The 13,365-nt window shown below is 40.8% G+C and overlaps 1 protein-coding gene across 1 annotated transcript; it reads left to right on the top strand.

Moving 5' to 3' along the window:
* The first annotated feature begins 1,022 nt into the window (after positions 1-1,022).
* Positions 1,023-10,352, top strand: map2k2a (mitogen-activated protein kinase kinase 2a). Its single transcript, XM_058401023.1, has 11 exons — positions 1,023-1,728; positions 2,417-2,627; positions 2,717-2,863; positions 3,059-3,136; positions 3,620-3,671; positions 6,919-7,043; positions 7,225-7,438; positions 7,793-7,857; positions 7,982-8,043; positions 8,337-8,382; positions 8,612-10,352. Exons 1-11 carry the CDS (start codon positions 1,640-1,642, stop codon positions 8,720-8,722), a joined length of 1,200 nt encoding a protein of 399 aa, XP_058257006.1. The 5' UTR covers positions 1,023-1,639; the 3' UTR covers positions 8,723-10,352.
* The last annotated feature ends 3,013 nt before the right edge of the window (positions 10,353-13,365 follow it).

Raw genomic sequence — 13,365 nt, 5'->3', positions numbered from 1 at the left:
GACCCCTTCCTGTTCCAACATGACTGCACACCAGTGCACAAAGCAAGGTCCATAAAGACATGGATGAGGGAGTTTGGTGTGGAGGAACTTGACTGGCCTGCACAGAGTCCTGACCTCAACCCGATAGAACATCTTTGGGATGAATTAGAGCGGAGAATCTGAGCCATTCCAAAAGTTTTGGGACGTCTGCCTTTACATGTACATGAATGTAATATGGAGTTGGCCCGCCCTTTGCAGCTATAACAGCTTCAACTCTTCTGGGAAGCCTTTCCACAAGGTTTAGGAGTGTGTTTATGGGAATTTTTGACCATTCGACTAGAAGCGCATTTGTGAGGTCAGGCACTGATGTTGGACGAGAAGGTCTCAACCCTGATTCATCCCAAAGATGTTCTAGCATTTTGAGGTCAGGACTCTGTGAAGTTCCTCCACACCAAACTCCCTCATCCATGTCTTTATGGACCTTGCTTTGTGCACTGCTGTGCAGTCATGTTGGAACAGGAAGGGGTCATCCCCAAACTGTTCCCACAAAGTTGGGAGCATGAAATTGTCCAGATTGTCTTGGTATGCTGAAGCATTAAGAGTTCCTTTCACTGGAACTAAGGGGCCAAGTCTAACCCCTGACAAACAACACCTGAATTCAATGATTTGGAGGGGTGTCCCAAAACCTTTGGCAATTAGTGTATGTGTAAAGGACAAAAAACATTTGTTGTACTTGTGGTAGTGACAAAATTAGCATTTAATTATTATTATTATTATTATTATTATTACCAGTTACTGCCAGGATACTGAAATGTAGACTACTAGTAGTAGCCTTGCTAGGTGCAAATGACATTTTACTGAAGTTACAGTGATGGACTAGCCCTAAAGCAGGTTTAAGGAGAAAAGCAAATCGGTTTTATATTGAAGATGTATGTGGTATTAAAGTGAGATAAAGGGTGACGTCCCAACACCAGAACCGGTATTGAACCCGCTGCACTACAACGCTTCCAGTCATCTTGTCTTATCGCGATACTTCTCGCAAACTCTCGCGAGATACAGAAAGCTTCCTCCTGGTTGGAGAGCTGCTTCCTGTACCGGATTTTTTTTTTTTTTTTTACTGCAAAATTTCTAAAAGTGTTTTCACGGAATTTTGAGCACGAGTCCCGCATCGACAAGACAGCACCTGGGATGATCTAATGCTGCAATCCCCCGGTGAAAAAGAGGGATCAGCTGTGCTAGGACAGAGGCCTAAAAGCTGTCATCTGTCCGAGGACGCTTCCTATAGGAGCCAGGGCCGCGCCGAGTCAGGCTCCAGTCTCTACTGGGAGAGCTTTGACAAAAATATCACAGCCATGACTTCGTCTCGAACCTTGTTCCAGCTCACACACTAGACCATTTTGCTGTCAAAGAGCTTTTCCGACCGACCAATGCTTACCTGTCCGTGTGGGAGCAGCTTCTCTTGTCCTCTTGTCATCCGCCTACTTGGCCGACTGTGACAGAACTCCGTGAGGCATGACAGACTCGGAAAACTAAACCTTCTCAGCTACTAGTTTATTAATATATTGCGGCATTTTAGGGGAAATTGCACCGGTGGTAATTCGTTGGAGGTGAATTTCTTGGTGAATAGAATAAAAAAAAGAAAAGAAAATAGTAGTGAGCCATGGCCCCGAAGAAACCCCGACCAGTCCCACTGAACATAACGCCTACAGGAGAGGGACAAGCGTCCACCAACGCTGATGCTGCCTCAGAGTGAGTATTTAACATCTCATATTATCTCAGACATCACCTCTGTTACACTGGATAATTTAATTCAGATTAAGATTTTCAGGACAATTTCCTGCTCTACAACACACTTGATTGATCACTTCCAGCTTGAGTAGTGTGGGTTAGCTATAGACATGACAGACTCTACTAACTAACCCTTTAAACTATTAAACTATGCTTCATGGACACTTTGCTCTACACAAGGGAGGTTGCTGTGTACCCCTAGGGTAGGTGGGGGTGGGGTTGATTCCTGCCTCCGCCCCTTTGTGTGCTGAGTGTGCATGTGCTTTAGGTGTTTCCTCAGGGTACTCCGGTTTCCTCCTGCAATACAAATACCTGCATTCTAGACTGACTGACATGTAAAACTCCGTTCTGGGATTTTTTCTAGTCCGCCACATGGGATTTAAGTTCCTTGGGATAGGCTCCAGGTTCCCTGTGACCCTGTGTAGGATAAGCAGTACAGAAATGTATAGATGCTCTACACACCTGTGTTAGTCCAGATCATGCATGTTTGCGGCAGAAAATACATTTAGTGTATACAGCAGTGGATTCACTATCAATACAGCATTGTGCACAAATATTACGCCTCAAAAGAAGTATCACATACGTCCATGTAAGTGTACATGTCAGATCAACTCATAATGTGATTTTTTTTTTCCTCCCTGGTGGTTAGAGCTAACCTGGAAGCCTTGCAGAAGAAATTAGGGGAGCTGGACCTGGATGAGCAGCAGAGGAAGCGTCTCGAAGCCTTCCTCACCCAGAAGGCTCAAGTGGGTGAGCTGAAAGACGACGACTTTGAGCTCATTTGTGAGCTGGGTGCCGGGAACGGAGGAGTAGTCCACAAAGTGCGCCACAAACCGTCCAGGCTGGTTATGGCCAGGAAGGTAGAGTATGTTTTGGGCGTGTATTCTGTTTTTTTTTTGCTGCTTCCAGTTGGATGAAACCACTGACCATGTTCTCTATTTTACTCTAGCTTATTCATTTGGAAATCAAACCAGCCATCAGGAACCAGATTATTCGTGAGCTGCAGGTCCTGCATGAGTGTAACTCGCCCTACATAGTGGGCTTCTATGGAGCTTTCTACAGTGATGGAGAGATCAGTATCTGTATGGAGCATATGGTGAGTGAGAGGAAGTTGAATGTGCTAAAAGTATGTTTCTAAAACGTTTTTTAAAGATCTCAGGCTGTGGAGAGCAACAAACATCTGTGTGTTTGTTTGATATGGAGCCTTGGAATGAGGAATAATAGTGTACTAAAATAAAACTGTAACAGCTGAGAAACAGCGGTGAAGAATAAAACTGTTGATTTTCTTCAGGATGGAGGCTCACTGGATCAGGTACTAAAAGAAGCTAGAAGAATTCCAGAGGAAATCTTGGGCAAAGTTAGTATTGCAGTAAGTATCACTCTCTTCCGGTCATTATTAACTAAACCAAGCATGACATAAACCTAACGTATTCTTGCATGAACCCATGTGGAGCTGTAGTTTAAGATGCAGGATAGAAAGTAATCTCTGCAGGGGTTTATTTCTTAAAAATGCTAAAGCAGCTTTTGAATAAACCTGCAGTGGCGTGAATAAGAAATATATGAGATGGGGAAAATTATTAGATGCTTCTAAACTAAATGGCAAAACACAAATCTATGTATAGTGAAAAAAGACATAATAGATTAACAATGAAGAAGCATTCAAATGCGTAAAGAATTGATTTCTAATCAGATTGTGGCGTCTCAACCTGATACTTTCACTTATAAAAATACTTTCAACTCTTTCAAGTGTTATTATTAGTGTGTCATAGGCAAGAAATCTTTCATTCAATGAATCTGTCTTTCAGTAAACGTTTGGCAATTTATTTAATTGATTGATTTATTTGTTTCACAGGTACTTAGAGGCCTTGCCTATCTACGCGAGAAGCACCAAATTATGCACCGAGGTATTTTCAGAGGAACATTCCAAAGAAATGTTTGTTAATCTGCATGCATGTACATGTACAAGTTGATACTCGATTGCTCAGGCAGGAAATACATATTGATACACATCATTTAGACATCTAGAAATCTGACATTTAGAAATCTAGTAATTTCAGTGCTGTGAGAGGATTATTCAGCCTGATATTTAATACAGAAACTATATAATCTGCAGGTTTTTTTGTTTTGTTTTTTCTATTAAAATTGTATTTCTATATAATCTAAATCTATAATCAGCATATGGATTTGAACATTAGTAAGATTTGGACCGTTTTTTTTTCTTCATACATGGGAAGCACATTTGCATTTGCAGGAACTCGTGCCTCCAGCAGAAATATTTTTAGAACAGTAAAAACCTTTTGTAAAACAGGGCAACTATATGTGCCGGTGTAGTAGCTCTGAAACTAGTCATGGGGAACCTGGTGAACCTATTGAAAACCCCAAATTTTGTTTAACGCAATTTATTTGGGCAGCAGGAGTTAATTTGTTTGTAAATGTGCTTTGCATTTTGCTGCAAATGTACTGATATTTTGTGATATGAAAATCACAGCACCCCAAGTCACTGGGTTTGTTATTAAACATCCCCAGCAACTCATCTGATTAAATGCAATTACACATAGATAGCCAAACCAGGTGGGGTAAAATTTGGAAAAAAAAATTGCCATATTGGATGGTAATTGCAGTACCAGTGTGCCTCATGGGGAGAATAGCTAAGCTGACACACTGCCACATAAACATACGTCATTGTAGTTTGGTTTCAGCAAGGATATTGTCAGCGAGTAACTGCCAACCTAACTGGCCTTTTGAGATGCATTCAAACTGTCATCAAGAAGTATGAAGAAACTGGACATGTTGTGGGCAGAATAATGCAGCGAAAGGTCCAAAAAACTGTCTGCATCTTAAAGGTCATTTCCTTAAGGGACAGAAGCAAATCCAGTCAAATGCTTTCTTGGCATCTGGCAACGTCACCTGGCACTAAAGTCAATGTGAAAAGTCATCCTACAAGAAATGGTCTTAAAGGGCGTGTGGTAGAAAGAACACAGGAAAAAATATAGTGCATAAAGTGCCACAAAGCACTGAACTAATTGGAAGAACAACAGGTATCACCATACAGATACATTTGATATGCCTGTATGTCAGAAAAACCTGAGATTCCTGTCTGGTTGTTTATTAAACATGGAGGCAGCATTGGCATGGTCTAGAGCGTGTTTCAACCAATGATGTAGGGGATCTGCTCAAAAACAACAGATGATGAATAATGATCAGTCTACTTTAATGACTAGCCCAAATACAATTAAGACCTTCCTGGAGTGGAAGTCCAATGGGACGCTTACAGTATTAAGTCAGATACCTCAAAACCCTGACCTCAACATTACTGAAGCTGCGTGGGAGCCTTTGAATGGGGAAGAGCAGCCAAGTGCTTTATGAAAGTTGGAATGTACCACAGCACTGCTTTATGTATTCTAAATTATTCGATATAATTAAACAAATCACATCCCAATAAACATTTGTATTAAGATAAATTGATATAATAATAATAATAATTGTCTCAGATGACCTAAGCTTTTTACATATAGTTGTTTAAATATCATAAACTTGAGTTCATCCTGATCGGTGCTTCAAATCAAGTCTGGTTTTTAAACCAAAGGTAATAAATAATTGCTGTTCAAGTCTTTGTCCTTCACATGGCTTGTACAGGAAAATAAAAAGTTAGTTGTTGCTGCTTTTGTGCTCCTATTGGTTGCCAGCTGTGGTTACAGATCTGGAATCAGTGTAAACAAGATTAGAACTAATGGGAAACTCCAAAAGGCAGACCATTTGGCTTATAGGTTGAAATACTCCTGCAAATGTGGTGGGTTTTTACTGGAAAGTTGTGGGAATAGAAGCCGTCAGCCAAGTTGCATTTCACACTTTAGGGCTGCCCAGAAAGTTCGTATTCATGGCTATCCTTTTTATCCTTACCCTCTTTTTATTCTAACTAATTTTTTTTTTCTGTTGATGTAACAAATTTTATTTTTGTCCAAAAATTTCCTGGCCTGCTACCACTTTAGCATATTTATGATATGTTGCTTTTGTACTTAATACAAAGTAACCGTTTTTTACATATTAAACTGGATATTATGCTTTAGCTATAGTTTACCAAGCACAAATACTAGTGTTTTCGTATCGCTGTGATGTTCGTGTTCATATCCTTCGACTCACGTCCATCTCCTACGTGAACAACAGCAATGAAATGGTGGAAACGACAGCAATGAATAGTGAAATGATGTTTGTAAGGTGACCATAAAGGTTATCCAAGTGATGACCCTCATTTAAGTAAGAAAATTATTAACATTTTCCTTTAATTACCTATGCCTAGGCGTGCTTCTCTGGTAGCCGTTGGTTAAGGTTTCGCTTTCTTTGAGTGACAATGTGAGACAAGACTATAAGTGAACTCAAAATGGCTGACTGGACGTCGTTGAGGCTGTGTAAGGGTTTGTGTAAGGGTTTGGAGGAGCCAGGTTAGAGCTGAACAAGCTCATGAGGGACACCCAGGACTGTAGCTGTGCTGTTGTGACACAGAGAGTCAGCAAGTGAGTGCAGAACTGTCTGGGAGCCTGGTTGGTAATTATGGCTTTGCAGATGTGATTATATGGCAGCCGCGCCCTGCAACCCCCTCTATTCTTATTTTTGCATCACCTCTCTTTCCCGCTTGTTTATCAAGTCCGTTTGAACTCTCCCTTTGGAAAGCGACACTGGAGGGGGGTCTTACGGATGACTCCCAACAGGTAGTATCTCAGAGCATAACTGTTGGCTAGAGAAGTTGTCAGACCACTTGCGTGTTACTACTGTCTAGGGATGCACAAATGTGTTCCCTTTTTCAAGTGCTAAAGCTATTTCTGATAACCACATTTCTGTTGTAGTGTTTTGAGGCAAAAAGATGTCCTGCTTATGGCACATTGTTTATTTCTTCTAAGCAGGTGAAAATGTACCCATGCATGTTTGCTATTAGAGGAAGCTTGCATTCGTGAGCTATAAGCAGGGCTGCTTGTGAAATGTTTTTCTGGTCGAATACTTGGCACAGATTAGGATGCCTGGAGTGAAGCTGGAGGAAAAGGGCCAGGTGGTGGGATTTGAGCCTTGGCACTCTTAGCCTCCCTACTCCTCCTTATCCCTTTTCATCCCTCCATTTCACCTACATTCGTTCTCTCTGTTGCACTTTGGCTCCTGCAGACGTGAAGCCCTCCAACATCCTGGTGAACTCGCGCGGTGAAATCAAGCTGTGCGACTTTGGCGTGAGCGGCCAGCTCATCGACTCCATGGCCAATTCCTTTGTGGGAACACGCTCGTACATGTCGGTGAGTCAGGCCTCACTCTCTTTCCCCACCCTCCCAGTCCTGCCCCTGCCCTTGCCAGAAACCAAGCCCATGCCCAGCAACGCAGTATGGGGTGCGGAGGCAGCCGCTGCTAGCTCGGCCCAGTGCTGCATTTTTGACGCTATTTCGACTGTTTGTAATTTTACTTTTTCCTGTCTGACAGCCGGAGAGGCTCCAGGGCACTCACTATTCAGTGCAGTCGGATGTGTGGAGCATGGGTCTGTCACTGGTAGAGCTGGCCATTGGCCGCTACCCCATCCCCCCACCTGACGCTAAGGAGTTGGAGGCCATCTTTGGGCGACCCGTGCTGGATGGAGCAGGGACAGAGGGGCACAGCACGTCCCCAAGACCCAGACCTCCAGGACGCCCCATTAGTGGTGAGAGTACACGTGTCGTCCATTACACGATTGCTAACGTAAATTAGATCTTAATTAATTTGTGCAATTTGGTAATTTATCCTAATTATTATAACAATATTGGTGAGTATTTGAAAAAATATTGGTGTTTACATTAATACTAGTAATTACTATATATATTCCTTACATTTTTGTTTGCTACCTCCATAATGGTTGGATCTGTAATTATTTGATCTATAAACACTGATGCTACTGCCCATGGTATACCAGAGACACCTTGGAGAATACTATAGAAATATAAAGCTATATAGATATTATGGCACTATAATATATAAGGCAGTTTAGTTGACTCATGTGAAATGCCTTTTCCCAAAGGACATGGAATGGACAGCAGGCCGGCCATGGCTATATTTGAGCTACTGGACTACATTGTCAATGAGGTCAGAGAAACTGCCTAGTGTACAACTTTATTCCTGGTGTTTTTTCATACGTTTTTTCCATTTTGCACTGCTCCTCAATATCACCTTCTTTTGCTTTTTCTTTCCATCCCTCCATTTTCCACAGCCCCCACCTAAGCTGCCACATGGTGTATTTACCTCAGACTTCCAGGACTTTGTGACAAAATGGTGAGTTCCACTTGTTTGATCTCACGTCAGAATTGGCATCTTTGGATGCATACGCGTTTCTGTGGATGGATGTTGCACAAAATGGCGAGCCTGAACTCTACTGAGTGTCGTCTTAATCTTTATCGGGCTGTCGTAATCTTACACATTCACATGGATTCTTGGCCTTAAATGAAAGGGCACAGCACAGTCATTTTGTGTCCTCTGTTTTTACAATGATAAAAGGCTGTAGTTTTGTGGTCACATTGCTCCCTTCCCAAGGGGATTTCATTTGGTCTCTCTTTGTTGTTTCACAGCCTCATGAAGAACCCTGCTGACAGAGCTGACCTGAAGATGTTGATGGTGCTTGTTGTCTTCTTTCCTTTTCTGGTGGCAATAAATGATACAGAAATGTTGATACAAAGAAACATGTATATTTTAACATCCTACTAAATGCTTGTCATAATTTTACCCTGTAGTTAGTCGGTGTTATAGTAGTAAATATTACTGTTTCAGAAGAGTTCAATTGATCATGTTGGTCAGTTATTGGTAGTATTTCATTTAAATAAGACCTCTTCTTGTGCTGTTGCAGGGCCACACGTTTATCAAGCGTGCAGAAGTGGATGAAGTGGACTTTGCTGGTTGGTTGTGCAGAACCATGAGTCTGAATCAGCCAAGCACTCCCACTCGCATCTCTGAATGAACTTCAGTCCAGCCACATACACCGTCCCCATCACCCTCGCTGCTCTTTCCTCTTCTCCCCTCTGTTCTTTTTCCCTGCTTGCTAAAGCCTGGTCAGGCCAACTCACTTCTCCTTGTTCCTCCTCACTCTGTTGTTGCCACAGGGCTTTCTGCAGGTACTGGTTTATGAGAGGTCGTGGTTTTCATTGGTACAACTGTCCATTTAATTGAATTTAGGTTCATACATGTCTTGCCTTGCATTAACAGCATATTTAAGATCTCGGAGCAGTAATTCGGGAATGTTTCAGGTATGGCATTACAGCACTGGGTGTATACTGTATAATGCATACTTTTTATTCTGATTTATTTTTTTTCTTTTCAGGTGTCACATTTGCACTCTGGTTTAAATGCTACGCAGTGATTGTGTAATAGTCTTGCTGCATAAAAACAGCAGTCTGGTCAATTTTTTATTTTATTTTATTTTATTTTTTGTTGCAGAATATACATTTCTATTCTACTATTTTGTGTTGAACAGTTTTAAACCAAAGAGGGCTACTGTAGATCACACTGATGAGGATTTCTCTGGTCATTTATGGGCTGGATACGAAACGTCTAAGATATTGCAAGACCAGGATGTTTGGTAACATTTCAGTCACTGATTATGTTATAATGTGCAGATTTAAACAGCTTCCGGCATATTCTGGTTGTTTATTTCAAGGAAAATAGAAATATTTCCACTATTAAACAATAAATACATATATATATATATATATATATATATATATATATATATATATATATATATATAACAATTATAATATATAAACAATATATATAAAATATATAACAATAATATTCCAACATAAAGAAATACAGCCCATCTGCATTTTAACTCAAAAAGATCGTCGTCTTTCTGTTAGCTTGTAAGAGTTAATGTGTTAACATCTCTTACTGCTGTTTCTGTATTGTGCAGAAAGGCACTTTTACTTCTTGAAACATTTTCTTATTTCTTTCTGTATCTGATGCTTAGGTTTGCCGTTTGAACTTTCTGTTTAATGCTGTATTTTTTCTTTTTTTTTCTTTCCACCATTGGGTATTTTGGGGAAGATATTTTTTTATGGCTTGATGTTGCATTTTTTGCCAACTACACATGAAGTGTGAGATCATTTCTTTGCTCTAGATGAACCGGGATTGTACTCCACATTACAGCTGACAATCCTATAGACTTTTACATTAGAACGCACACATCCTCAGCAAGCTCTGTTTAATATAAGTTAATAAATACTTTGCGTAGTACGCATTTCACTCAAGTCGTGATAAATGTGACGTACTATGCAAACAAATGTAAATGTTAATATAAGTGCACAGAGTTAGGCTGATGTAAGGTAGGAGTGTAGGCCCACTGGTGGTTGATGGGGCTTGGCTGTGTATCTTTATGTTCTTTTTAAGTTCTCCCAAACAAAATGGGGCAAAGTTTAGGCATAGAACATGTTTCACATTCAGTTGAAAAAAGACAAAAAGTCTTTGTGATATTTTTGTTATGATATTTTTTTTTTTTGTGAAACTGAACATCATAATGTTGGACCTGTATTACGATCATACCTGGCATTCACCTCCAACCAAATTAATGCAGATGCACATGTGTATAAAAATATATACAGTACTGGTGGTACTGTTTCACAGTCTTAAAAATAGCCTTCTTTGGTTGTCTTTATTTTTGTTCTTTATTTTGATTGGTTTAGGAAAAAAATTGGAAAGAGTCATTTTATCATCATATGAAATTTGTTGAATACAATTCTAATACATGAATAAAATCTTATTTGTGATTCAACATTTCAATTAAATGACAATTTCTATTCGTTATATTCCTTATTCATCCTTTATAACAACTCCACTTTTTGTTGTTTTTGTATCAATTACTCATTAGTAAGCATGTATTATGCAAAGCAGGGAGAGTCATTGCCAAACCGCATTTTTGTCCTGTTTCAACTACCAAAAAAACCACACCTGAGTCAGGTAATTTCTGCCAAACATGTTGGGAGATGGAGTTACTTAATCAGATACACTGGCTTTTAAAGAAAACAAAGCCTATGTATAGAATAGTAGAATCATTAATCTTATCTTCCACTTCCTTATCGCGTTCATTTTAACCTTAAGTTTCTTGTGTTTACTTTGTGATGTTAGAATGCATCCCTTTTATGCAATATATCTTTCAAATAAGAACCGGTTTCAACTGAGAACCAGCACAAGTTCCCTTCTCTAGGTCCTGATATCACAAACAGAAAATTTACTGAAAAAGAAGTTAAAAAATATTGTTTGCTCATAAGCAATGAAAGTATTTGTTAAAAGCAATTCTATAAATAAGGGGTTAGTGTAGTGTAATATACACTATATTGCCAAAAGTATTCGCTCACCTGCCTTGACTCGCATATGAACTTAAGTGACATCCCATTCCTAATCCATAGGGTTCAATATGACGTCAGTCCACCCTTTGCAGCTATAACAGCTTCAACTCTTCTGGGAAGGCTGTCCACAAGGTTTAGGAGTGTGTTTATGGGAATTTTTGACCTTTCTTCCAGAAGCACATTTGTGAGGTCACACACTGATGTTGGACGAGAAGGCCTGGCTCTCAGTCTCCGCTCTAATTCATCCCAAAGGTGTTCTATCGGGTTGAGGTCAGGACTCTGTGCAGGCCAGTCAAGTTCATCCACACCAGACTCTGTCATCCATGTCTTTATGGACCTTGCTTTGTGCACTGGTGCACAGTCATGTTGGAAGAGGAAGGTAGAGCCAGCTCCAAACTGTTCCCACAAAGTTGGGAGCATGGAATTGTCCAAAATGTCTTGGTATGCTGAAGCATTCAGAGTTCCTTTCACTGGAACTAAGGGGCCAAGCCCAGCTCCTGAAAAACAACCCCACACCATAATCCCCCCTCCACCAAACTTTACACTTGGCACAATGCAGTCAGACAAGTACCGTTCTCCTGGCAACCGCCAAACCCAGATTCGTCCATCAGATTTCCAGATGGAGAAGCTCAATTCGTCGCTCCAGAGAACGCGTCTCCACTGCTCTAGAGTCCAGTGGCGGCGTGCTTTACACCACTGCATCCGACGCTTTGCATTGCACTTGGTGATGTATGGCTTGGATGCAGCTGCTCGGCCATGGAAACCCATTCCATGAAGCTCTCTGCGCACTGTTCTTGAGCTAATCTGAAGGCCACATGAAGTTTGGAGGTCTGTAGCGATTGACTCTGCAGAAAGTTGGCGACCTCTTCGCACTATGCGCCTCAGCATCCGCTGACCCCGCTCCGTCAGTTTACGTGGCCTACCACTTCGTGGCTGAGTTGCTGTCGTTCCCAAACACTTCCACGTTCTTATAATACAGCTGACAGTTGACTGTGGAATATTTAGGAGCGAGGAAATTTCACGACTGGATTTGTTGCACAGGTGGCATCCTATCACAGTTCCACACTGGAATTCACTGAGCTCCTGAGAGCGACCCATTCTTTCACAAATGTTTGTAAAAACAGTCTGCATGCCTAGGTGCTTGATTTTATACACCTGTGGCCATGGAAGTGATTGGAACACCTGATTCTGATTATTTGGATGGGTGAGCGAATACTTTTGGCAATATAGTGTATGTCATTGGGTTAGATGCATAAACCTAAAGATTTTCTGGTATCGCCGTATGATCAGGCTGAACCAAGCCCCTTGTCTCTACATTTTTAGGTTAACACCAGTAACTCATGTAACTATAGTTCTCTGAATCCTAGATAACCAAATCCAAGTATTACAAAAGCAAACCTGTGTGCGTGTGAGAGAGAGAAAACCATCTACCATGTCACAATGTTGTGAGGAACTGATCCATCTTGGAATGGAAAAGTGTTTTCAGATGGTTTTTAGACTGCTCACTCATCCCACTATGAGGTGAGACATAAACCTGTGTGATGTCATGTGATGACATCCACCACCCAGTAGGCCAGTCTCTGTGTACACAAGGACGGCGTTTATATCTTTCCTCTGGACCCTGAATGGATGAGAAGTGACTGCTGCCAAAACACAAAGTAATGCGGTGACTAAAGCTAACCAGGCGTGCAACGCTAACAAGAGAACCCACCTCAAGCCGAGCGAGTGCCACGGAGTTCCTCTGCATTCTTCATAAAGGGCACTGCAGGAGGTTTACCATCATCATACTTTGGAGAACATGGAACCTGTAACTCCAATAACAAACACAAGCTATTACGCAGACAGCTCCATGGAGTTGATGTACAATAGCAATTTCCATTTTCCAGTTATTGGGAATTAGACAGAAAGTTTCCTCCTGAAAAGGAAATATTTAGATTTGGGATTTGAACAAAAATAATCTCTTAAATCATGCTGAAAAAATGTGTTTTCATAAGTACTTGTTGGAGTTATTCAAAAACTGCCTTTTAGGCTCTCATTGGAAGTGGCTTTCTGTTTATCCGTATCACATGTAACTGGTGTACTGGATAAGGGTCGGGTTGAAAACGCACTGCAGAATGTTAAAGCATTCTTATTCTTAATAATGACAATGTTAAATATGTTTAACATCAATGTAAATCTAACATTACTGTTAAAAAACATGAATATGTTTTATAAAACAGAATGATCCTGCACTTTTATCTGCTGTTTAGGGAGCTGGACA

Source organism: Hemibagrus wyckioides, linkage group LG10 (assembly GCF_019097595.1).
Source record: "Hemibagrus wyckioides isolate EC202008001 linkage group LG10, SWU_Hwy_1.0, whole genome shotgun sequence".
Classification (NCBI taxonomy): domain Eukaryota; kingdom Metazoa; phylum Chordata; class Actinopteri; order Siluriformes; family Bagridae; genus Hemibagrus; species Hemibagrus wyckioides.
Note: the sequence above shows the minus strand (reverse complement) of the source record. Positions and strands in the feature narration are given on the sequence as shown.